Genomic DNA, 25,189 nt, shown 5'->3' with positions numbered 1-25,189 from the left:
AGCTAGTCATTTTCTTTACATTTCAATTTGTTATTTGTAAATTAATATCCTACTTCAGGGGTCTTCAACAGGGGGTCCGGGACCCCTAGGGGGTCCTCAGAGTTACTACAGGGGGTCCTCCAAATCTTCCAATCCTTTTTATATAACGTGAACCCTAGTGTCCATATTCTGAGAACTGTAGCCAAAAATAGCCGATCTACAAGCTCACAACGCCTCATGCAAATCATGCATCGGCAAAGAGGTTTGGTGTAGAGGGGGAAAAGCTCATGTGGTTAAATATCTGAAAACACAAATTGTCATGAATCCAAAATACACTGATGATTGTGCTGTCAAACGATGAAACTACTGTATATGGAATCTATGAAAGGGTTGTGGGAGTCCCTGGTTCATCTCTCTCTCAGCTAAGGGGTCCTTGACCTGAAAACTTTGAAGACCCCTGCCCTACTTCATCATATAAGAGCGTCAAGCAAAAGTATCGAAAAGAGCCTTGTAGGCCAGCTTTTTCGCTATTTTGAAAGAACTTTGATGGGGAAAGTAGTTTGTGGATTTTATATATATTGAAAGTTTTAACAAGAGCTTGTGACAAAATGATAACATAACAGCATTTCCGGTAAAGTATCAGTTTCGGATATACACGCTTTCCAACCCACAGCAACGACTTGTTCCTTTTCCCCCCATTCGCAGAAACAGCGCCAACGAGATCACGGTGGTGGTGTGGCGCACGGGCCCGTCAGCCAAACCCAGCTTCGAGGGTCTCATCCACAGGCCCTCCTACAAGCCCTCCGCCTCCAACTACGACGCCCCCTCGCCCCCCACCCGCAGGCACGGGCAGGCCGATCACCACCCCACCATCAGCAAGACCCCTCCGGCCGTTCCGCCACTACCGGCCCACCACCGCGCCACCGCCTCTCGCAGGGTGCTGGTGAACGGCTCAGAGGCCGGAGGAGGCAGCGGCGGTGTTGGGGGGCTAGGGTGGGGGGCCCGGGTGGGGTCGGCCGAGGAACTGGACGGGACGTCCCGGGTGGGTCACCCCCACCACGGCCACACCGCCACACTGAAGGGCACCAGGGTGAAGGCCTCCAACGGAGACAACTACATCATCCTGGCCCCCATCAACCCTGGAAGCCAGGTACCGCAGACAGCCGGGGGGCTGCATCTTCACCATCTCCTTCATTCCCTTCATCCCCACCACCTGGGCCACTTGGTGGCCCATCCCCGATATGTGTCCTTACCGTACCTCCCTGGGGCTGATAGATAGAAGGACTGGTCGCATATTATGTTCAGGGCTCCCACGGTCATGAAATTCCTGGAAATATTTTGAAATTAGAACAAATATTTTTCCAGTACTGGAAAAGTTTGGGAATTGATCAAGGGTCCTGGAAGGTCCTGGAGGAAATAGCTATGCATTGTCTTTGGTTATTGATTTTGTTAATACCTCTGAAATGACAAATTAAACATTGGCCAAATTGTCAAATATTAGAGGCAGAAATTGTGAAAATAGCCGATCTACATGCTCACTGTGAGCATGTAGATCGGCTATTTTCACAATAGAACCGTCTTATACAAAATTCCTCAACACTTAGTGCTCGTCAGGGTGCCGGGTCCCCAGTTAAAATATGATTATTTCGGGGGTCACGGCCTGAAAAGGTTGAGAACCACTGGCAAACACTACCTGTATTTGGGCATTGCGCGTAGGAGTAAGCGACCTGTAATTGAGCTGAATTATTGTTATATAGTCCTGGAAATCGGGTTAAATATTCTGAAAAAGGTTTGGAAAAGTTTTGGAAATTAATTGGTAAAAATGTGTGGGAACCCTGTATGTTTCAAGGTGGTTTCGGCGGTTGATGTCACACCAATGTACAGAATATTTTTCATATTCATACAGTGGATATTAGTCTGTTCTGTGTCAATTAAAGGGGGTGTAAGTGTTAAAATACATGCTATATAGCTCTGTATTATGATAGCAGTCATTGCTTGAGTCTCTGTTAAGTACGTAACTGGCCTGGGCTCTCACCAATTCTCTAGCTCTTTAGTAAATAAAATATATACAGATTTTTATTCCGTCAGGAGAAAGAAAGAGCCAAACAAGGTGAAATGTAATGTGTTCCAGCTCCTAGCTGGGACTCTTTAACAAAGTTGCATAGAACGTTTAAAATAAACAAATACAGCCTTTCTGTGTGGAGTTTGCATGTTCTCCTCGTGTCTCCTAGGGTAGATGCCCTCACAAAAACATGCAGTAGTCCTGGTTTCTATACTACCTCCCCCTAGCCAGCCAGGTGCTCCCCAATTCCCCTGGCGCGGAAGGGGGAGAGCGGAAACCAGGACTACAGGTTAAGTAGTTGGCACTGGGTGAGAAAATGGGTTGCAAAACCGTGGGATAAAAATATAAAAAATAAACAAATACATTGCTAAATAATTTGACACAATAAAAATAGCAGGTGTCGTCAGCTAACAGGTCCTTGGCCTTAAAAGATGTTGAAGACTCCTGCTTTATAGCAATGATTGCTATTTGAATATAGAGATATTTAAAACGTATATTTAAAAAAAATCCTTACACTACCGTTAATATGAAACTAAGTGAAACCAAGTGAATCACAACTTATTTCTTATGACAGGATATGATTCATTGACACTTAAGCTATATATTACATCCTCCTCTGCAATTTATGCCCAGCCAATAATAGTAGTACAAGAATGCATGCATATGAATCATTTGTTGCTCTTAAAGACAAAGCCATATACTGTACTGTATGTGCCATCTATGGTTTATATATATATGATGTGAATTTGGGATTATGCCTATTTATATTTATGCTCATTTTAGAAAGATTGCTACATAAATGATTTAAATTCCTACTTAGGAGAAGCTATAATGCCCAAGAATGATATTATTACGTAATAACGCACTACAACAACTGACATGCTTGGCATGTACTACATGCTGTCACATCCTGTGACATCATATGTGGGACAAAAGGCCCGCATCATAAAAGCACAATAAAGCAAACCCAATGAATGAAAAAGACTCTGAGCTCAGTTCCTCAGCTAACAGTACTAATAGGCATATGATACTAACACACACCACTGGCTCAATGTAGCTGTTATGTTGAAGCAGAACCTCCAGTGTGTCTGATGTATTGTCCCTGCAGCGATGCCCTCTCTTACTCAGTGTGCTTTTGATTTGGTCACGGAAATAATCCTCTTAAAGCGTTCAAGGCTGGAACTATGACAACACAGACTAAGACTTCATATCAATCTTTAGTGCTTTTAGTGCAATTCCTCCTCTTTCTTTCTTTCTTTCTTTCTTTCTTTCTTTCTTTCTTTCTTTCTTTCTCTCTAGATCTCTCTCTCTCTTTCCTAAAAGGGCAGTTAAATTAGTAGTTCAAAATTACTCAAATTACCTTTTCTTCCTATTGATTGATTACTCACGTCATGGAGACTTGAGTTCAATAATATTTTTTTGTATTTGTCACATTCCTAAGACAAAAAAAAAAGATTATAGTAAATTGACCCCCATTGATCCTGGATGGGGATGCATTTGGGTCCCCATCCGGGTACATTTTAATATTATTGAACTCAAGTCTCCATGGCTTGAGTAATCAATAGAAAAAAAGTTATTTTGGGGGTGAACTACTCGTTTAAGGCTCTGCGTGTGTGTTGTGCATGTTTATCTGAGGTACCTTTTAGAATGTATTGTGCATTATGTTGTATAATGAGCAGTGACAAACATAGGAACTTTAGGAAGGGACACTTTTGTCAACAAAGATAGAAACCGATGCACTGAAAGATGGAAGACTGATATGAAGACAATTAAAGAACATGAACCCGGCCTATGGGACGTATACATAGATATAGATATACCTCAACCTTAAACTGTGTCCCACTCTACAGAGATGGTGTTCTCTTGCAGTGGTTCTCAACCTGTGGGCCGGGACCCCTAGGGAGGGGTCCTCACATGATTTTGTGGGGGTCCCCAGATGCTTTTTAATAGCTCAAAAAGGGAAGAAAGAAAGAAAAGAACATTTTAAATAGTAATGCCTCAACTCAATTCCAAGTGCTTTTCAGGGTTGGAGGTTCCCAGTTCAAATGATGATTATTTGGGTGGGGTGTCACGGCCTGAAAAGGTTTAGAACCACTGTTCTGTGATGGCAGTCCCATGCTGACGATACAGTACTAGTTAACAGGAAGCCTATCGTCGCTGTCGGGTGAAAACCTTGTATGTCCAAAACCGTTCGGTTTGCATTTATCATTTTAAAAATTATTTAAACTAGTGAAAACAGCCGATCTACAAGCACACAACGCCTCGCACCGTGAGGCGTTGTGTGCTTGTAGATCTGCTGTTTTCACTACTTTTGTGCGACGGCCTTGTATGATGAAGCAGGGCTTTACTTTGCGAAAGATCGTACAAATTTGAAACTTGGAGATACGAGGTTTCCACACGACAGCGACGATATATGACTCGTTCACATCCTTCCGGCATGCATAAACAAGGGGCTTCAAAACCCCACTAGAAGACGCCGGGGGTGTGGTTGAACCAGCATCTATTTACTGCTACATTGACAGAGAGAGAGAGGGGGGAGGGGGGGAGAGAGCGATGGCATCAAGTGTATTGATTGAGTGATACATAAGTAAGTGAGGGTGAGAGTGAATAAGAACGCAAAAGTAAGATGAATGGCCATGTGTGTGCATGCCTCACTGTACTCACGAGAGAGATAATGAGAGACTGAGACAGAGTGTATGACTAAGACCTATTTGTGCATTAAGCTGTCATAGAGTATTTTATATGATCTGCTCTAATGCGCAACCTCTCTGTCTCTGTCTGTGCGTTATGCAAAATGTTTAGCCTATAGCAGCTTCCCGGCGTGTTCATTCAAGTTTCTGCCCCTCTAAGCACTGTAGATTGTAGTTTGTTCTGACAGATAGCAGCATCCATGCCTCTCTAAGTAGAACGAGAAAAATACAACTAGGGGCCTGATAACCAGAGAGAAAGTTCTGCTGACGGCTCACTCACATTTTCTGTGCGCGAGCGTTGCACTCACTCGCGAGCGTTGCACTCACTCGCTTTAAAAAGCTGTTTAGTTGTTTGTGACACATGTCGACTGCTACAACATAACGATCAATCACGGACATATTTATTATAAAGTTAGAAATACAGTCGATACCAAGATTTGGTTGTTTACAGTTAGTTAGTAGGCCTACTTCATTTTATCTCTGCCCCTATATACTGCAGACCAGCGCGATAATATTTGTGCATTTACAGTTTATCTGCTTGTTGAAGCTGGTTGCAGATTTTGAGTCACTTCATTCATTGTGTGAACATGGAATGCGTCAGCGATTTGATGAACTTCCTGGGGATTCCACTTTTAATGTGGCTACAGTGAATTTACACCTGTGCAGCAGCAGCATTCATATTCATATTCATTATGTTCCTGCTTTACAGATCCTGAGGCCTGTCTACCAAGATAACCAGGGCACGCTAAGTAAGATATGTTTTCGGTTGCTCTTAGTCAGTGCTTTTTTTTAATAAATGCTATGGTTAAGGGTTCATTAAATATATTCAAAAATGCAATTTCCTCTGGTGCTTCATCCTGTAAATGTCACCTTTCTCATCCTCCTCTTCAGCTGCCAGGTTGTATCCCACTAATCGACAAGCCACGGTACCACAGCAGGCGCAGGGTGGTGCCAGTGCTGGTGCCTTCCCTGGGGGTGGTGGCGGGGGTGGTGGTGGCGGTCTCGCCAGCCGCACTGCCTTTCTACGCCGCTCTGCCAACTCGAAGACGGCAAAGACCACTGGCACCACCAACACGGATGCCAGCCCGTCCAGCTATCAGACGCAGAATGCCAACTTTGCCAACTATCAGAACTGCACTATTGTTCGCTCGCACACGCCTCACGGCAACTACGGCTATGTCAAAGTTGCCCCCAAGATACTTATCTTCCCCATATTTGTTCAGGTAGGCAATTCCATGTGTTTGTGTGTGTCTGCTTGTATATGTTTCTCACATATTCATAATGATTGCTTTGAGGTCTTTATTGATCATTTTGGCATAATTATTTTCTATGATAGCACATCACATTCTTCGTTTCTTTAGTGAGAAATACATTGATCATGTATTTAAAGTAGGCCTAATTTAAAGCAGATGCAGTACATTGTATCATCAAAATCATCATCATCATCAGCAGCCCTACTAACATTGTCTAACCGAAACTATTGACTGTCATTGTATTTCCTGTCAATTCATTTTCAAACAGCGTCCACAACCGCACCTGTCACAGCATACCACAGTACCGCGCAGCACACACACACAGTCGCACACGCGCACGTTTATGAAATGGCCCACACACTCAAGTCAATGAAAGGAAGTGGTTTCCTCCCCCTGCCTATATGTAGTTCCTCTTGTCACTTTGAGACCCTACTGTCACAGCTAGATGACAATCTTTATACTTTTCATCTGCCACTGCAAACCTTCTCCATCACCTTTGTTCTCTATCAGATTAAGCGGATTTAGCAACCGAAATGGAATTGGTAGTGTAACCTTGCATATAGCATACTGTATTTATTGCTTTAATATATTATTATTATAGAAAACTGTCTATATTGTTTTTTTTTCCTTTGGATTATGTTTAATCAATGCTTCAACATTAATTTAACAGTTTCAGTTTGACTTAATGTAATTCAAGTGATAGGGCTCTGTTCTGCTGATCTTTGATGCTTATCTGATCAAATATCGTCGTTGTCGGGTGGAAACCTTGTATGTCCAAAACCGTTGGTTTTGCATTTATCATTTTAAAAATTATTTAAACTAGTGAAAACTGCTGATCACAATGCCTTGCGGTGCGAGGCGTTGTGTGCTTGTAGATCTGCTGTTTTCACTACTTTTGTGCGACAGCCTTGTATGATGAAGCAGGGCTTTACTTTGAGAAAGAACGTACAAATTTGAAACTTGGAGGTACGAGGTTTCCACCCGATAACGACAATATATTAGTTAACTGCCAAATAGTTTATAGAGGATCTACAGTATCTCAATTAATTTCCAGGGAATGCAAAACCATGCATACTGTATTTGTCAGTGGCAGTATAGTTTTGTTTTTTGTGTAATAATGACTGTGTAATCTGGTCTTCTTTCATGTCCAGCCTCTGGATCTGTGCAGCCGAACACTGATCATATCTGAAGAGATGATCCTGCATGAGAGCAAGCACCACTCCCTCAAGGTAAACCACAGATCAGTTGTTCTCAAACCTTTTTCATTTCAAGGACCCTCATGACTCTTGATAGTGTACAAATGGAACCAAACGGACCCTTATGGGTCCATTTGGTTCCATTTGTACACTCTCAGAGCTACGGACCTGCAAGGGTCTGTTTTGAAGCCTGTCAAGGAACTCTTAGTAAGGACTCCACTTTGAGCACCACACTGACATACAGTACAGCAGGGGTCTTCAACAGGGGTTCCGGGACCCCTAGGGGGTCCTCAGAATTACTACAGGGGGTCCTCCAAATCTTTGTGTTTTTTCCCCGCCTTTTTTATATTAACCACTTGAACCCTAGCATCCATATTCTGAGAACTTTAGCCAACAATAGCAGATCTACAAGCTCAGGCATTGTGAGCCTGTAGATTGGCTATTTTCAGCAAAGAGGTTTGGTGTAGAGGGGAAAAAGAGCAGACTACAGTAAGTACAGAGTTAAAGGTCAGGTTTATTAAGTATTGACGGTTCAAGTGGTTAAATATCTGAAAACACACATTGACATGAATCCAAAATACACTCATGATTGTGTTGTCAAACGATGAAACAATATGGAATCTATGAATAGATTGTGGGGGTCCCTGCTTCATTTGTCTCTCAACTAAGGGGTCCTTGGCCTGATAACGTTGAAGACCCCTGCAGTACAGCTTTTTGATACATTAACTATGTTCATGTGTGAGAGAGCAGGACTCTACGTGTGATCACTCTTTCAGTACGTGACCACAATGCATGTGTGGGTGTGTGTGTGTGTGTGTGTATTGTGAACAGTTATACTTACTAAAATAGCAATATCAGCTATTTTGGGCAAGCAATGTCATTGCACAGCGAAGTATGAATTGGAAATACAGCACAGTAATGTGTGCTATAATGTGTGCTGTCGTCAGGTTTTCAGTGCTATGCAAAGAGCTCTCTCATTAGTTAATAAATCATTCATTTGACATTCTGCATGTTGCATTCCTCCCCGTTCTCCACTTAGTCAACATTCCAAAGGCAGCGTCTGAAAAGAATACTATCTCCTAGATGTGCGTTTCCTATGTTTGCTTTAACTTATGTAATGTATTTGGCACAGACTCAAATCATGGTAATGCTCTTGTAATAATGTCCTTATCCCACCTTTCCCTGTGAAACTAGCCCTGTCCGAATAGGGCTTAAGATACACATTTTGTATGGTAGGTGTACACTTTGTAATAGCTTGTGCAACAAATGCTCAAATGCGTATTTCTCATTTCTCTATGGTTGATCAATGGCGTGTAACTGAGATCAGCTTATACTGTATAACAAAGCCAATCCTATCTGTACATGAGTCAACTTAAGAGTTACCGCGAATTCTACACGACATAATTGAAATAGCTGCATCTGTTTGTATTTAACCACAGCTGAGTCAATACATGTATTGGCTATAGCATCAATGAAACATTATGAAACCAGCTCGATATACTCAATGCCTGCTTGAAGATACAGAATGACTTTTGTTTTCCGATCATCCGTCTCTCATTTTCCACTTGCTGTCTCTCAAATTTAAACCCTCATCACACTGTATCATTTCTTGTAATTCCCCATTAGCTAAAATTCCACTCTGACTGTGGCATAATAATAATGGTTTTGTTAGCCGGAGGAAATCTCCACAGTTTGCGCCTGGTGACAATAAACGGGTCAGCATTTTCTTGGAGAATGTGTCAGCCTATTAGCAGTGAGGATATTATGTATAAAAGAGAGCATGGATATTACACAGACGTTTTTTAAACAAAACTTAGTTTGGTACTTACCGTCACTCTACGGTTATTAAAAATACTAAAGTTGAAGACAGCTTAAAACCACTTAAGCCCTGTTATACTTTGTTGTACGATAAATTGCAAAAATAGATTGTGATACTACACGTAAGCTTGTAGATCTGCTATTTTTGCTTTTTTATTTTACATTTTGAAACGTTTGAAAAACCTTTTTACCTTTTAAATATTTTCACCTTCAGTATAAGGAGTCTGACATGCCCAAAATATAGGGATGCCAGGGTTAATGTGTTTACGAAGCCAGGGTAGATTTGCTCTGTCTACTTCATGTTCATTAACCCGCAAACATCAACGTTGAGGGAACAACTTCTATTCTATTAAATTCCATTATGTTTCTATTAAATTGTAAATTGTATTCAAGACATTTCCTTATTTGTTTATGTTTAATTTCTCTTTTGGGTCAAAACCACTGCTGTATAGGTACAGTACAGAGATGGAAGAATGCTATAGTTGTTTGTTCTGACAGAGTACAGGAAAATTCGACCTAAAACAAACTCTACCTCATTCGCGCGACTATTCTGCTAGCTGCAGAATAGTCCAAAATCTAATCTTTGCTTCTGGGGGTCCCTGGAACAAAATATTTTGCGATAGGGGTCCATCCGTGGAACAAAATATTTTGAGATGGGGGTCCGCGGCCAAAACACATTTTGGGGGTCCTTAACCACTGATAGGCACATTCTACAAAATGTCTTCAAAATCCTAACAGTTTTCTGAAAAAATAAAAATAAATAAAATAAAAATAGTTGCTATCAGTGTTTCTCAAACATTGTCATTGTCAAGGACCCCCAGAATGATATGTATTTGGCCCCAGACCCCCATCGCAAAATATTTTGTTCCAGGGACCCCCAGAAGATTACATTTTGGTCTATTCTGCATCTAGCTTAAGGCCACAGACCCGTTGGGAAACGTGCGGTCGTGCGAATGAGGTCGAGTTTATTTCAGGTCGAGTTTTCCTTTTACCCTATAGTATGGCCCCATCCCTACTGTATGTACAGTATGTATATATGTACGTATGTGGAATATGCACTTCGGTTTTGAAGTTCCGACAGTGGGCAAATAGTGGCAAGAGGCTTCACAGCCACAGAGCCACAGTAGATTGCTAAAAAGCAATTTCCCCCTGGTCCACCATATTTTTTGTATTGTTTCCTTGTTGTTGTATGATTGTTATTATTATCAAAATACATTTACGTACAAGATTTGAAAATAACACATATGATAGTAGAATGTATTTTTGTTAAGAAGTTAAATTAGGGCACTCACGATTAGATGTTTACATACTGCGTAAGCATATTTCTTTTTTTAGCTCAACTATTTCCGTGCAGAAATCTTGTTCTGTAATCCTTCCTCAGTAAGATAAATTGGGACACTTGAACTATCCATTATCTTTGTATGGCACAGAGGTGAACAGGTTTTGGAAACATATACATGTTTTGCAGGTTTTATACTATGGGAATTATTTGGAATAAGGGAAGCGTGCCAATTTGGCAAGTCATTGTGATAATGTTGTCCAAAGGAAGTGTGTGATGGATTTGTGTGCATGTGTGTGTGTGTGTGTGTGTGTGTGTGTGTGTGTGTGTGTGTGTGTGTGTGTGTGTGTGTGTGTGTGTGTGTGCATGTGCGTGTGTATGTGCGTGCGCGTCCACTTGTGAGGACCACATGTCCCCACAAGTAAAGTAGAATTTGAGAAATTAACTTTGTGAGGAAATGTTCCCAGTCCTCGCAAGAGAAATGGTTGTTTTTATGGTTGAAAAACATTTGGGGAGTTAGTTTTACAATGAGGAACAAATGGGGTTTGGATTAGGATTAGGCATGTAGTGGTTAGGTTTATGGGGTTGGTTTTGAGGTTTTGCCTGAATCACCCGTAGTTTGCATGCTGCTGTCGTGCACCAAAAATAGGCGATCTACAGGCTCTCAACGTGTCCAAGTGCGATGCGTTGTAAGATTGTAGATCGCCTATTTTCAGCTTCAGGGTTAGGCTTGAAATGGCAATTAAAAAGTGTCCTAAAATGTTGCTGTCCGCACAAGTATAGTAATACAAACACACGCGTGTGTGTGTGTGTGTGTGTGCTTGTGCGCGTGCGTGTGTGTGTATGTGTGTATGTGTACTTTGGCAGGGGTATGAAAGAGGAAGACGTATGTTTATGGTCATGGGGAGGTGCCATTTGGATGGAGGTCGGGAATTTTATCTCACATACTTTCACACACACACGCACGCGCACACGCACACACACACACACACACACACACACACACACACACACACACACACACACACACACACACACACACTCACACTCACACTCACACTCACACACACACACACACACACACAGCCCCCACAGTTGACGCACAGATAGCTGGTTCGTGCCCAGTGCAAGCCTGGCATGACAAGCCAATCATTTTATTGGCACAGTTACAGCTGAGGGGCAGCTATGGTAGAAAAAAAATCCTATGAAAAACAAACAGCGACAGGCGCGTAAGAGAGGACCAAACTGAGACCTTCATCAGGTCATCTTAAAGAACAAAATGGGAGAGAGAAAATAAAGATGGTTTACGTCTCTTATTTGATCCTTGACCTCTCAGGACTGAAACGTGTATCCCAATAAAGAATCCCTACTCTTTTGCATTTGAGAATGTTTTTTACAGCTAGAAAAAAGCTGTTTAAAGCTTTTTCTAATGGTAGCCTCGAGTTATTTATATGGATCTAGATAGATGGATGTGATCTCATGTGAAGTCATCTTCTTGATTCACAGGCAAGTTATACAGGCTGTATCATTGCAGTTTCAAGAAAATGAAAGAGAAACTGAAAAACAGGTCATGTCAATATGAGCAGTGTGAAATATACAGTGTACATATGATGCATGGTAGGCCTATCTATATACACGGTGTACTGTGATGTGCATGGTTAAAAATAGCAGTGCGGTCGGTGACGCAGTTAAATAGCAGTAGATGTAAATTATTAACAGATATGCACGTAAGGTGTGTGGTTTAAAGGAAAATGCCAATACAGTTAATAAATACCTATTTACTCCCGCGAGGGAAATTCTGTATTTTCAGCCCACTCCAGCTGATTCGCTGCCCACAAGAAGCGCATGAGCAATTAGGGGTTAAGAGTCTTGCTCAGGGACACACATTGACATTGCTAACCTGGCCTGGAATCGAACCGGGGATAGGATAGATAAACCTTTATTGATTACATGAAGGAAGTTCAGCTGCCATGGAATTACAACAGTCATCAAGTTATCAACAGTTAATGAAAGCAGAAATGATACTATAGCTAGCAGGTTATAATGACAATTAGTGGTGTCACGATACACACATATTTTACGATACGATACAATACACAATATTGAGCTCAGGATCGATAAGTTATTATTATTATATATTTTTTAATCAACATTGCCCAATGCCCATCATCTGTTTGTTGTGGTGGAATCTTAATTTAATAAACTTAATTTATAAAGCTTTAGACATAAAAATAAATACAATTATACTAGCTTAAGGAACAAGTGAAGTAAGTGCTCACTTTGTTTTAAGAGAGACAGATAGACACTAACACATAAAATAAATAGCCTACTGCCTAAATATAAATTCCACTAAACTCAGTCAAATTGTTGTCATCTGGACTTTACCAACCAAGTGTGTCTTGATATAGGATTGCTTGTTGCTAGCATGTATGTACTGTATGCTATTGATGCTATCTGATGACTGTGCAGAAACATTATTGCCTTAATTCATGTAACTAACGAGGGTCAACAAGTGCCGGCTGTGGACATTTTACCTCATAGGTAAACTCCCCTCCCCTCTTAGTAGGGCAGGAGAGAGGGGTCTACCAGCACCCCAATGACATGTTTTCGAAACCTGTTTTTTTTGGACCGTTATGATGTCTAGTTATGATTTCTGCTTGTTGCCGTCGCCAACTAATGCCCCATGGGGTTCATTTTTAACCTTTTCTCACAACTATTCCCAATCTGAACCATACAATGGTCATAACAGAAAATGCCATAACGCTTGATGTAAACAACCTACAGGGACAAATGAACACACTTTTCTATATGATTTTGACCCAGGGAATTCATTAAAGTGGTTATTTTTAACATTTAAGCACATCTTGACCCTATTTCAGGACAGAAACGGCGAAAAATAACCCAAAAATGATCAAAACACGTCTATACTTCTCTTTGTACAGATAAATTAAGGTGTATTCTTTTTATACCACAGGTTTTTTAGGACCCTTATGATGTCTAGTTATGATATCTGCTTGTTGCCGTGGTCAACGAATGTCCCATGGGGTTCATTTTTAACCTTTTCTCACAACTATCGCTAATCTCAACCATACAATGGACATAACAGAAAATGTCATAACGCTTGATGTAAACAACCTACAGGGACAAATGAACACACTTTTTTATATGATTTTGACACAAGGAATGTATTTACGTCATCATTTTTAACATTCAAGCACATCTTGACCCTATTTCAGGACAGAAACAGCGAAAAACTACCAGAAAATGTTCAAAAACATCTATATATGTGTCCCAATCTCACTGAGAGCCAGTCATCTCGGAAAGTACAGCTTTAGACAGGGACTGAAAATACCTTTTTTTTTTTTTTCACTAAAATGTGATAAAGCCACTAAAGCATTTCATAAATTTCAGGCTACATTTCACTTAAACGCCAGAGCTTAACTCTGCATGTAAATAAGACTTTTTTTAATTAATGTGAGAGATCGTCAGGTCATTTGCAGGTTAAACATTTATTTAGAACTTGAATATCTCAAAAGTAGTATTTCAGCATGGCATCATTCTATAAGCCATATCTTCAAAACTGTTGGGTCAATCTCCACAACCAATATATCATTTTGTAGCTATGATCCCCAGCTTTCAAATGAAATGAAAAAATGAAAATGAATAAAAATCCAATGACTGGCTCCCAGCCAAATTGGGACACATATTTCTCTTTGTACATATAAATATTAAGGTGTATTCTTTTTATACCACTTGTTTTTTGAACCCTAATGGTGTCTAGACAATATTGCTTCTTGTTGCCGTGGTCAATCAACGTGGCTTGGGGTTCATTTTAACCCTTTCTTACACCTATCCCCAAAACAAAACATAAGATGGAGATAATAGAAAATACCATAACTCTTGAAGTAAACAACATACAGAGACAAATCAACACATTTTCCCACATCATTTGCACCCAAGGAACTCATTAACGTGGTTATTATTAAGATTCAAGCACATTTTGACACTACTTCATGGCAGATATGTTTTTGGGCTTTTATGCCTTTATTGACAGGACAGTAGACTGACAGGAAACGGGGAGAGAGAGTGACATGCAGCAAATCTGGACGGACTCGGGGATCGAAACAGCGACCCGCTGCAGGCTACACAAAGCCTACTGTATGTGGGATGCGCCCAGACCATTTTGAATCAATGTCCGTAAGTTATCAAAGAACAATTTCACTGGTCAGTGTCTTCCATCTCATCAAACTCCACCTCATCCTCTTCCTTATCATCATCATTATCATCACTGAGGACAGCCAACAGGTCAATGAGAGATTGGGGAAGAATTGGCCCACAAGACCAGACAGGCTCCAAAGTCCATCCTTCCGTCTTCTGCCACCCATGACCTTCGTCATAGGTTTAGGCCCCCACAAGATTGGCTCAGCTACTGGCTTGTAACAGGCCACTCACTCTATAGTTCACCCGCTGGATGTGGAGGATGAGCATATTGGCAGAGGGGCAGGTGGGCAAAATGCACTCTAGACCTGCTGAAGAGGGTCTTGTCTTCTCCCACCAGTTTATTCAGCATCTTGCTCCTACCATAGTTCACTGATGTATCACGTGCTTGATTTTACATCACACACACGAAGGCTTCCAGCTGCTCCTGCACTTCCGGCTTCAACTTACACTCATCGCCAAGCATTTCTCTCAAAATGTTGCATTATGTATAATGCAACATTTTGAGAGACCAAATTTAGCAATAATCGTAACAATCATTCTACAGCCAGCTGGGCAATGAGTGTAAGTTGAAGCCGGAAGTGCAGGAACAGCTGGAAGCTTTCACGTGTGTGATGTAAAATCAAGCACGCGAGACATCAGTCGACCAGACTAGGAGCAAGATGCTGAATAAACTGGTGGGTGAAGACGAGACCCTCTGCAGCAGGTCTAGAGTGCATTTTGCCTGCCTGCCCATCTGCCAATATGCTCATCCTCCACATCCAGCGGGTGAACTATAGAGTGAGTGGCCTGTTACAAGCCAGTAGCTGAGCCAATCTTGTGGGGGCCTAAACCTATGACGAAGGTTAGGGGTGGCAGAAGACGGAAGGATGGACTTTGGAGCCTGTCTGGTCTTGTGGGCCAATTCTTCCCCAATCTCTCATTGACCTGTTGGCTGTCCTCAGTGATGATAATGATGATGATAAGGAAGAGGATGAGGTGGAGTTTGATGAGATGGAAGACACTGACCAGTGAAATTGTTCTTTGATAACTTACGGACATCGATTCAAAATGGTCTGGGCGCATCCCACATACAGTAGGCTTTGTGTAGCCTGCAGCGGGTCGCTGTTTCGATCCCCGAGCCCGTCCAGATTTGCTGCGTGTCACTATCTCTCCCCGTTTCCTGTCAGTCTACTGTCCTGTCAATAAAGGCATAAAAGCCCAAAAACATATCTGGGGAAAAAACATGAACCCCATGGGACATGAGTTGGGCAACACTACTAAATCTTGACATTAGACACCATTAGGGTACTAAGAAACATGACGTGTGAGTGTGACCTTAGAAATGTTGTACAAAGAGAAATATACGGTAGATGTGATTTGAATATTTTCTGAAAATCCTTTGCAGTTTCTGCCATGAAGTAGTGTCAAAATGTGCTTGAATCTTAATAATAACCACGTTAATGAGTTCCTTGGGTGCAAATGATGTGGGAAAATATGTTGATTTGTCTCTGTATGTTGTTTACTTCAAGAGTTATGGTATTTTCTATTATCTCCATCTTATGTTTTGTTTTGGGGATAGGTGTAAGAAAGGGTTAAAATGAACCCCAAGCCACGTTGATTGACCACGGCAACAAGAAGCAATATTGTCTAGACACCATTAGGGTTCAAAAAACAAGTGGTATAAAAAGAATACACCTTAATATTTATATGTACAAAGAGAAATATAGATGTTTTTGATCATTTTCTAGTAATTTTTCGCTGTTTCTGTCCTGAAATAGGGTCAAGATGTGCTTGAATGTAAAAAATGATGACGTAAATACATTCCTTGTGTCAAAATCATATAGAGAAATGTGTTAATTTGTCCCTGTAGGTTGTTTACTTCAAGGGTTAAGGCATTTTGTTATGTCCATTGTATGGTCCCGATTGGGGATAGATGTAAGAAAAGGTTAAAAATGAACCCCATGGGACATTAGTTGACCACGGCAACAAGAGGAAATCATAACTAGACACCATAAGGGTCCTAAAAAACATGTGGTATAAAAAGAATACCCGTTAATGTATTTGTACAAAGAGAAATATTGATGTGTTTTGAACATTTCTGGTCGTTTTTCGCTGTTTCTGTCCTGAAATAGGGTCAAGATGTGCTTTAATGTTAAAAATGATGCCGGAAATGAATTCCTTGTGTCAAAATCATATAGAAAAGTGTGTTCATTTGTCCCTGTAGGTTGTTTACATCAAGAGTGATGGCATTTTCTGTTATGTCCATTGTATGGTTGAGATTAGCGATAGTTGTGAGAAAAGGTTAAAAATGAACCCCATGGGACATTCGTTGACCACGGCAACAAGCAGATATCATAACTAGACATCATAAGGGTCCTAAAAAACCTGTGGTATAAAAAGAATACACCTTAATTTATCTGTACAAAGAGAAGTATAGACGTGTTTTGATCATTTTTGGGTTATTTTTCGCCGTTTCTGTCCTGAAATAGGGTCAAGATGTGCTTAAATGTTAAAAATAACCACTTTAATGAATTCCCTGGGTCAAAATCATATAGAAAAGTGTGTTCATTTGTCCCTGTAGGTTGTTTACATCAAGCGTTATGGCATTTTCTGTTATGACCATTGTATGGTTCAGATTGGGAATAGTTGTGAGAAAAGGTTAAAAATGAACCCCATGGGGCATTAGTTGGCGACGGCAACAAGCAGAAATCATAACTAGACATCATAACGGTCCAAAAAAAACAGGTTTCGAAAACATGTCATTGGGGTGCTGGTAGACCCCTCTCTCCTGCCCTACTATCTGGCATGCTGTGAGTTACTGGAGTCAGTTTTGTTGCTCCCATTGAATATGATGAAAGACATGATGATTACTGTGATTATGGTAAGCTTATACATTTCAATATCACCATACCATATACTACAGCACTCCTGTAACTTTCACCACCAGAAAAAATATATAATAATACAAATCGATAGCTGCCCATACAGTATATAGGGCCTAATGACAACATGAGTATACTGTGACAGTTCCATTGCAGCAGTAGTGTCACTGGCACTGCAAGACCAAGTATTTGCCTTTAGGTCGAGACCCATCTTGGTTCTGCATGAATGTCTTGCCCTTTACATGGATCAGAGACACGCAAGCACAGACATCACTAGAGACAAATATTCTTTATTTACTTCCTCTTGCTTGGGAAAAAAAGGTCCTTTTCAAAATGCTCAGTGCACCTATTCAGACCAATCCTGCTGTGCAGTGCACTGTGTATTTCAGAGTGCATCGCCAGTCTGAATGGTATGCTAATTCTGGCCTCGCCAACTCGGGTCAACGTTAAAACAAGATAAATATTGAACAGGCAATGTTTGTAGGTTGTCAGCCCCCGGGCCCGGAGGCGGAGGCGGAGGGTGGGGGTGGAGAGTGGATGGATGTGGTGGTGGGGCCTCTATTCACTGGGTCTACATGGGGTGTTTTTAATGAGCAATCTGTGTTGTTCCAGCTTTTACTGTTAGTTCACTGGGGATTCACTGGACTGCCCTCGGTGCAAACACATCCTTGCTTGCGCTGAAAAGCAAACACAAGACGTAGACACGCAGAGGATGACACACGCACACAAGCAAGCGCACGCACACTCGCATGCACACACACGCAAACACACACATGCATGCCAACTGTACACGCAAAACGCATACACATGGACGCGGTGGATAATTTCTTTCTTTCTCACTGCATTCTTTAGGGCAAGGGTCTTCAACATTTTCAGGCCAAGGAACCCTTAGTTGAGAGAGAGATGAAGCAGGGACCCCCACAACCTCTTCATAGATTCCATATAGTTTTCATTATTTGACAGCACAATCATTAGTGTATTTTGGATTCATGTCCATTTTTATTTTTCAGATATTTAACTACTTGAACCGTAATAAAATTGACCTTTCTCTCAGTACTTAGTCTGCTCTTTTTCCCCTCTACCCTTTCCCAAGAATAGCCGATCTACAAGCTCACAACGCCTCGCAGCCTGTAAATCGGCTATTTTTGTCTCAAGTTTTCAGAATATGGATGCTAGGGTTCAAGTGGTTAATATAAAATAAAATAAAAATAGGAAAAAAAGTTTCTATCACACAAATATTTGGAGGACCCCCTGTAGTAACTCTGAGGACCCCTAGGGGTCCTGGACCCCCTGTTGAAGACCCATGCTTTAGGGAACCGAAATGAGCAACTATGTAAAGAAGATGACTCACAAAATAGACTTTTATCTTTTGTCTGTAACTTGGCCCATTTCCTGTGAGAAATACTAGGCTGTGAGAAGTGCATGAAGGCTGTGTCCGTCCACATATTCTATGATGCGTGCAAGCCCTGTATGCATAATGTGCTCGTGTGCACTGACTCGGATATTATAATTGCCATGCTAGCGCTATGTGCATAGTCCTTCTGTCTTCATTTCCTCTTTGTTTCTTTGCTCTTTCTCCCTCTTTGTATTTTGTCTTTTACATTCAAAATGCTTCTATTCTCTCGCTCTCACAGTACAGACAACATGAAACGATGGCAAATCAAAGTACCAAACAGTGTAACAGCTTTATTTTTTGCCTGGTGATATAAGCAGAATGTAGGCTACTGCAAATGCTCTCTCTCCATTCTCTATATTCTCACCCCTTTATGTACATAACTGGAAGAACATGACTGTTGTTACAGTAGATTGGTATAGTAATATCTGCATATTGAACTTCATTGTTTACGATTATTGTAAACCAACAATTCAAACATTTAACAGACGTCATGTTCTTTAAATCATTCTCAAAGCGGGGTCTGCATGAGACCTCAGGGGCCCAGCAAAATTGGTTAATATAGCAACAAGATCAGTTTAACCTTTTCAAAACATCTTGACAAATTGTGAAACATTTTTGAATATGAAACATTCTAACAATGGAATTTTTAATATAATAATAATATAGGCCCCACGCCTTGGGTAGTTGTTTGTCACAGTACATTTGCACATACGTGAAATTTATTCTCTGCATTTTGTGGCGCTCAGGGAGCAATTAGGGGTTTGGGATCTTGCTCAGGGAAACATCAACATATAGCTGCCTGACGGGGAATCGCACCTGCGACAACCAGGAGCTTATTTCTGAAAAGGCCTTATAACACAAAAATAATTAAAAATACCATGCCTCAATGGAGTGGATTTTTCAGTTAAAACCTTTTAATACTCGTTTCAAAGACCATGATAAAGACCCTTATGTTTTGTTAAAACAGCATTTCATGAGACCTTTAAATGGGCCAGTAAGACAAAAGTCCACCTGCCAAACTCTGTCAAAGGCAGACGGCAGTCATTCATTGGCAGGTAGGAATGTAGTAGATGTTTCATCTCTGTGTTGTTCGTTGGTTAAAGAACAAGGAAGAGCTTTACATAGAAGTCAGTCTACTTTTGGAGTAGTCATGCCGGAGGATAGCATGCAAATTGTATTCTTATTACAGCACAGGCTGGCAGGTGAGACATTTGTCTGTGTGTGACCCTTTACTTTGCTGTTGAAAGAATGCGACATTTATGTACATTGTGGGTCGAGCGGTAGGTTAGGGTGAGACGTGAGGTGCATAATTGTCTCCACCAGCCGAAAGGCATGGGGAGAGTATGTTTTCCACTCCGTCCGTCCGTCCGTGTGTCCGTCCGTCCGTGTGTCCGTCCGTGCGTCCGTCCGTCCGTTACCAGCTAATCTCCGGCGCTGTTGTCCTGGTGGCTGCCAACCGGTGCACACACACTTCCTGGATACCAATTCAGAACCTCTGCCCCAATTTTTTCACATGCGCCTGTTCTAGCGCCACCTAGAGGCCGATTTTTGCAAAACTAACCTTTGCCAGTACTCCTACAGATTATGTCCAAAAATCACGCAAATCAGTAGACAGTATCTCTAGAGTCATGTGATCGACATGGATCTGTCCGATTTTCCATATTCCATCCTGATTGGCTAAAACTGGCTTCCAAAGATTGCAGGATTGGTCGGTTTTGAATAAAATGCCTGAAATCATGAACGCAGTGTACGATTTTGGTGAAATTGTGCATGCACATTCCCAATAGGCAGAGGAATGAATGCCACTTAAAAAAAAAATCAAATCAGCCTCATGGTGGCGCTATAACAGGCCGATTCATGTTTTTACCTATAACTCTACCAATCAGTGTACAACTTTGTATGTGCACTCCCTAGAGGCCAAGGAAATACCTTTGCCCTGCATTTTCATATCTGCCTTTAAAGCACCACCAAGAGGCCGACTTATGTAAAACACATTTTTTCCTATTATTCCTTGATATTTTATCCAAAAATCATGCAAATCAGTACACCGTATCTCTATAGTCATGTGATCAAGACGGATCTGTCCGATATTTCATATTCCATCCTAATTGGCTAACATTGGCTTCCAAAGTTTGCAGGATTGGATTGGTCCATTTTGAACAAAATGACAAAATGACTCATGAACGCAGTTTGTGATTACAGAGAAATTCTGCACGCACATTCCCACTAGGTCAAGGAACAAATGCCACTCTTTTCACATTGGCCTGTTATAGCGCCACCAGCAGGTCGACTTTTGACAAACTAATTTTTGGAACAAAATGCCTCAAATCATGCATGCAGCGTCACATTGCCGTTAAAGGCCAAATAAGACATAGCACCCTTTTCACATGCATTTAGTGCCACCAGGACCCCGACCTACCTGACCTGGTGGAGAGTGGAGACCTGTGCTCGGAAGAGCACTGCTTCTAGTTATAATTATGTCGTCGCTTTCAAATGTGTAATCTTTTTTCTCGAAAAGTAGAAGAGCCCAAGCTGCTTCATCAATCATCATACAAGGCTGTTGTACAAGACTGGTGAAAACATCACCAACTTAAATTGTTTTTAAAATGATAAATACAAACCAAACGGTTTACAAGGTTTTCCACCCGACAACGACTAAATGTAGCTGACCGTGTATCTGTCTGTCTGTCTAATCTAATTTCAAGTACTGTAATTTTAAGTTTGCACAGCATTTAGGTACCATTCTTAAACTCTCTCTCTCTCTCTCTCCTTCTGTCTCCACCGTCCTCTCCCTATGTTTCTCTCACCATGTCCCTTCCTCCCCTCTCTTCTCCTCCTCTAGGTGACAGTGTTTGTCTACACTGACCTGCTGCTGGTGACCAGAGAAGATGAGCCAGGCAGATGCAACGTCCTCCAGAGCCCCCTGTACCTCCAGCAGCTGCGGCTCCAAGATGGTAGGTGTAATTAAACATTGGACTCGTTGACATTCACATTCAAACACATGGTTCTCCAACCTTTTCATGTCAAGGACCCTCAAATTTGGAATATGTAATTGGTCGCCGATCCCCGTCTGAAAGTGTCTTGTGCCAGCTGAGCTCAGGGACCCCCAGGAGCAAAGATTTTAGTTTGAACTTCGCTTTAACAATAAAAGATTTGCAAACATGTTCAAGATTTTTCAAAAACAGCAGATCTCGTGACGCGCTATGATATTGTATATCTGCTATTTTTTTTATAGCCAAAGTATAAAATATGGTTAAAGTGGTTAAAATGATTGTGAGGCTATATTAACTCATTTTGTTGGGGACCCCATGCATAAAAACACTGGTTCTGAAACTTCTTCATATCAAGGAACGTACCCAAATGAATAGGTATTTGGCCACAGACCCCTATATGAAAATATTTTGTGCCAGATACCAACCATACTGTACAAGATGTTGTTCAACTTCAAATATTTCAAATATTCCACATTTTCGTTTCTGAAAACGTTTTCGTTTCTGAAAACGTTTTCGTCTCTGAAAACGCCACGTCTACAAGCCCTCAGCGTATCATGGGTTGTGAGTTTAGTGGAGTGTGAGGTTATAGTGGACCACAGTGGAAACAAGCCTCAGGCACCACATTGATGTTTTTAAAGTGTTGTCCTTTTTTAAAGAATTGTCAATAAATTATCCAATCAATCAAAGCTTGTAGGTCAGCCATATTCAAATAGCCTACGTATATAGGGTTAAACCGACGTTGATGCCATGCCATACTGTATTAAACAATTCTGCTGGGGACCCCCTAGAAACCCCCTCAAGGACCCCACTTTATGTTATTATTTATGTTCGGAAATCGGTATTTGTGGCATTATTTTATTTTAAAATCACTTAAAGTCAAGGTAGTCCGGGGGTCTTTCAGGGCGTCCCCAGCCAAATGATGATGCACAGCTAGGAATGCAGTTGCCCCTCACGGGTCTGCAACACTGAGAATGGCTGAAAATCATATCAAATGCGGGTCTGTGGTCTTGTGCAACGTGCATATCAAACCAGGGCTCCTTGAATGTTGTGAATCACAGCATTAACTCATTCCCTGCCAGGCCCGATAGTCCCGAGATTATTCCAATGTCTTTCCCCGCCAGGCCCGATAGTCCCGAGAATAAAAAAAAAAAAAAAAAAAAAAAAAAAATGTAGGCATGATAGCAATCGCGAAATTGCATGTTTAACCCCCATAGCAACCCCATCTTTCAAGCATGGCAGCCATTTTGGCAGCCATCTTTGTTAAACATAGTGGCTGTTATCTCATGAATGCCTGAACGGATTTCCATTCGGATTTTTTTGTTTGAAAGCTGTGAGCAATGTGGACACACGTGGTGCATTATCTAGGCATGGGTGTGCATGATCCGTGCACACCCAATTACATGGAAGTCTATGGAGACGAATGGCAGGTGGGAGTACGGAGGTATGTTAAAATGGCGGTCAATGTGTTAATGTACAGTACATGCATCACCTATAGAGAAAAGGACACATTATCTGAGAGACTTTTGCATTGTTGAAAAGTGTTGCAATGCTCAAATTATAGTTTGATCTGCTCTGATGTGGTTTTATTGTGGGTACTTATATTTGAAAGTGTTATATAATGACTCACTCTTAAACAGTTAGACAAAAAGGAAATCCACTGTTGGCCACTACTAAAACCCAGAATGGGGAAGCACTTACAATTGCCGTCGGGCAAAAACCTTTTATGATTTCAATGAAACAAGATGAGCCGAGTGCTTCTGAGTTTAGCATGTGTGGTATCTCCAGTCTTGTCGTGTTTGAGGTGCTAGTAGAAGTTAATATAGGATTAATTCAGCAAGGGGTCCCATCGGGAAGTTCTTCTTGCACACTCAGAGCCATGATGATTTCTTCGTAATTTAACGCCCTACTTCATCATACAAGATTGTTGCACAAACGTATAGTGAAAATGGCTGATCACAACCTCACAACGCATCGCGATGCATCCGTTTATAACGTTTTTGAAATCCTAATGAAAAAGGAACGGTTTTGGACATACAAGGTTTCCACCCTGACAGCGGCGTTATATTATGACAATGGTATAGTCATGTTCCACTTAGAGCTAATCCAGTGAATATTTGGTTGGAAGCCCAGCCAGATTCTCTCATTCTTCTTCATTGGCCCTGGTGTAAACAGTCATCTCCTCTGCCAGGGCGATGAATAGCTTGGCCATCAGGGTAAGATGAAGTCCAGGCCAATCAAATAAATATGAATGAGTGTGTTTAGAAGGGTGGAGAGAGGCCAGGCCGCTGCCTGGGATGCATCCAGTGGTGAAGGCTAATGTACGAATTGGTCATACATTAGCCTGCAGTGGCTCTCAACCTGAGCGGCCGTGAGGATCTTGCCAAATGAGGGTATAAACCTCAATGCTCTTTTCAAGCCTAAATTGGCAAAACATGAAGATTTTATAATAATTAAATAGTAATATAAAAAAAAAGATAAAAACAAGCTAAAACATGCTTTGAAAAATCCAGTAAGGGCGAGCTGGGAAAGTGGCATTTGGCATATGCCAGGCATGTGCCGTTTCCCAAAGTGGCATATGCCGTTGCCGAAGTGGCCTATGCCGTTGCCGAAGTCAAATGCCACTTTTCCAGCTCGCCCTCTCTCGAAAAATGCGTGCAGCCTTTCGGATGGCTGGTTAAATGGTCAGATGGGTGGGCCGTGAATGTCTTTGACATTTTTTTTTATGACTCAATGTTTATTTTGTTTTATATTTTTCACAATAACATGGAACAAAGTACACAGCAACCATTGAAAGCGGGCCCTGATCCAGAAGTTGAGATTCTTGAGAACCAATCTGACTACCGGGTCTAGACCTTGTACTGAAATGGGAGAAGAACTTGTTTTCCAGTATGGATCCAACATGGTTATTATGTAGTCTCAAGCTCTTGTTAATAGCTTTCACTGGTTCAAGGTTTTATAAAACCCACTTATCAACTTTTACTGTCATTTCACAATTGTTTCTAAAATATTGAAAATAGCAGTGAGCGTATACTGTAGATCTACAGTTTAAGCTCACAACGTGTTGATCATGTTGTTACTGGATATTGATAACAAAGTGAAAAATAAATACAAATATAAATCATTTTGCAAAACAAAAGAAAACACAAACCAGTTTCTCTGGATAGCTATATGACAAACATGGTTTCAATGCCAGTAGTGCCAGTGTTATACAGTATTCTTGTGATCATGATTTTTAGATTATAGTGCTTGTTATGGATATAGTGCATGCATTGGCATATATCTTGGATAAAATAAACAATGAAGAACATTCCTGTGTAATAATTAGTAGGGATGACTAACAAGTGGCCAGAGATTCCACAGTTCAACAAACTTTTAAGTTGACTGGTCTCGTCTGTCTTAAGCAGTGGTTCTCAAACTTTTTAATCGAAAGGATAGCTCATG

The 25,189-nt window shown here is 41.2% G+C and overlaps 1 protein-coding gene and 1 long non-coding RNA gene across 3 annotated transcripts in view; one reads left to right on the top strand and one right to left on the bottom strand.

Moving 5' to 3' along the window:
- Positions 1-25,189, bottom strand: part of LOC308299483 — a 711,129-nt gene that overhangs the window by 174,116 nt on the left and 511,824 nt on the right. The window lies entirely within an intron of this gene.
- Positions 1-25,189, top strand: part of rgs3a (regulator of G protein signaling 3a) — a gene marked incomplete at its 5' end in the record, with an annotated part of 265,534 nt that overhangs the window by 60,431 nt on the left and 179,914 nt on the right. For both annotated transcript variants that reach the window (XM_080742558.1, XM_080742559.1), the window contains 5 exons: positions 685-1,129; positions 5,441-5,480; positions 5,623-5,954; positions 7,136-7,213; positions 21,598-21,709. In XM_080742558.1, the coding sequence (XP_080598684.1) occupies positions 685-1,129; positions 5,441-5,480; positions 5,623-5,954; positions 7,136-7,213; positions 21,598-21,709 (1,007 nt within the window). The remainder of the gene's footprint in view (positions 1-684; positions 1,130-5,440; positions 5,481-5,622; positions 5,955-7,135; positions 7,214-21,597; positions 21,710-25,189) is intronic.

The sequence above is a fragment of the Nannobrachium achirus genome (genome assembly GCF_963921795.1).
Source record: "Nannobrachium achirus genome assembly, chromosome: 15".
In the NCBI taxonomy this organism is placed as follows: Eukaryota; Metazoa; Chordata; class Actinopteri; order Myctophiformes; family Myctophidae; genus Nannobrachium; species Nannobrachium achirus.
This window is presented reverse-complemented; position numbering and strand designations above follow the sequence as displayed.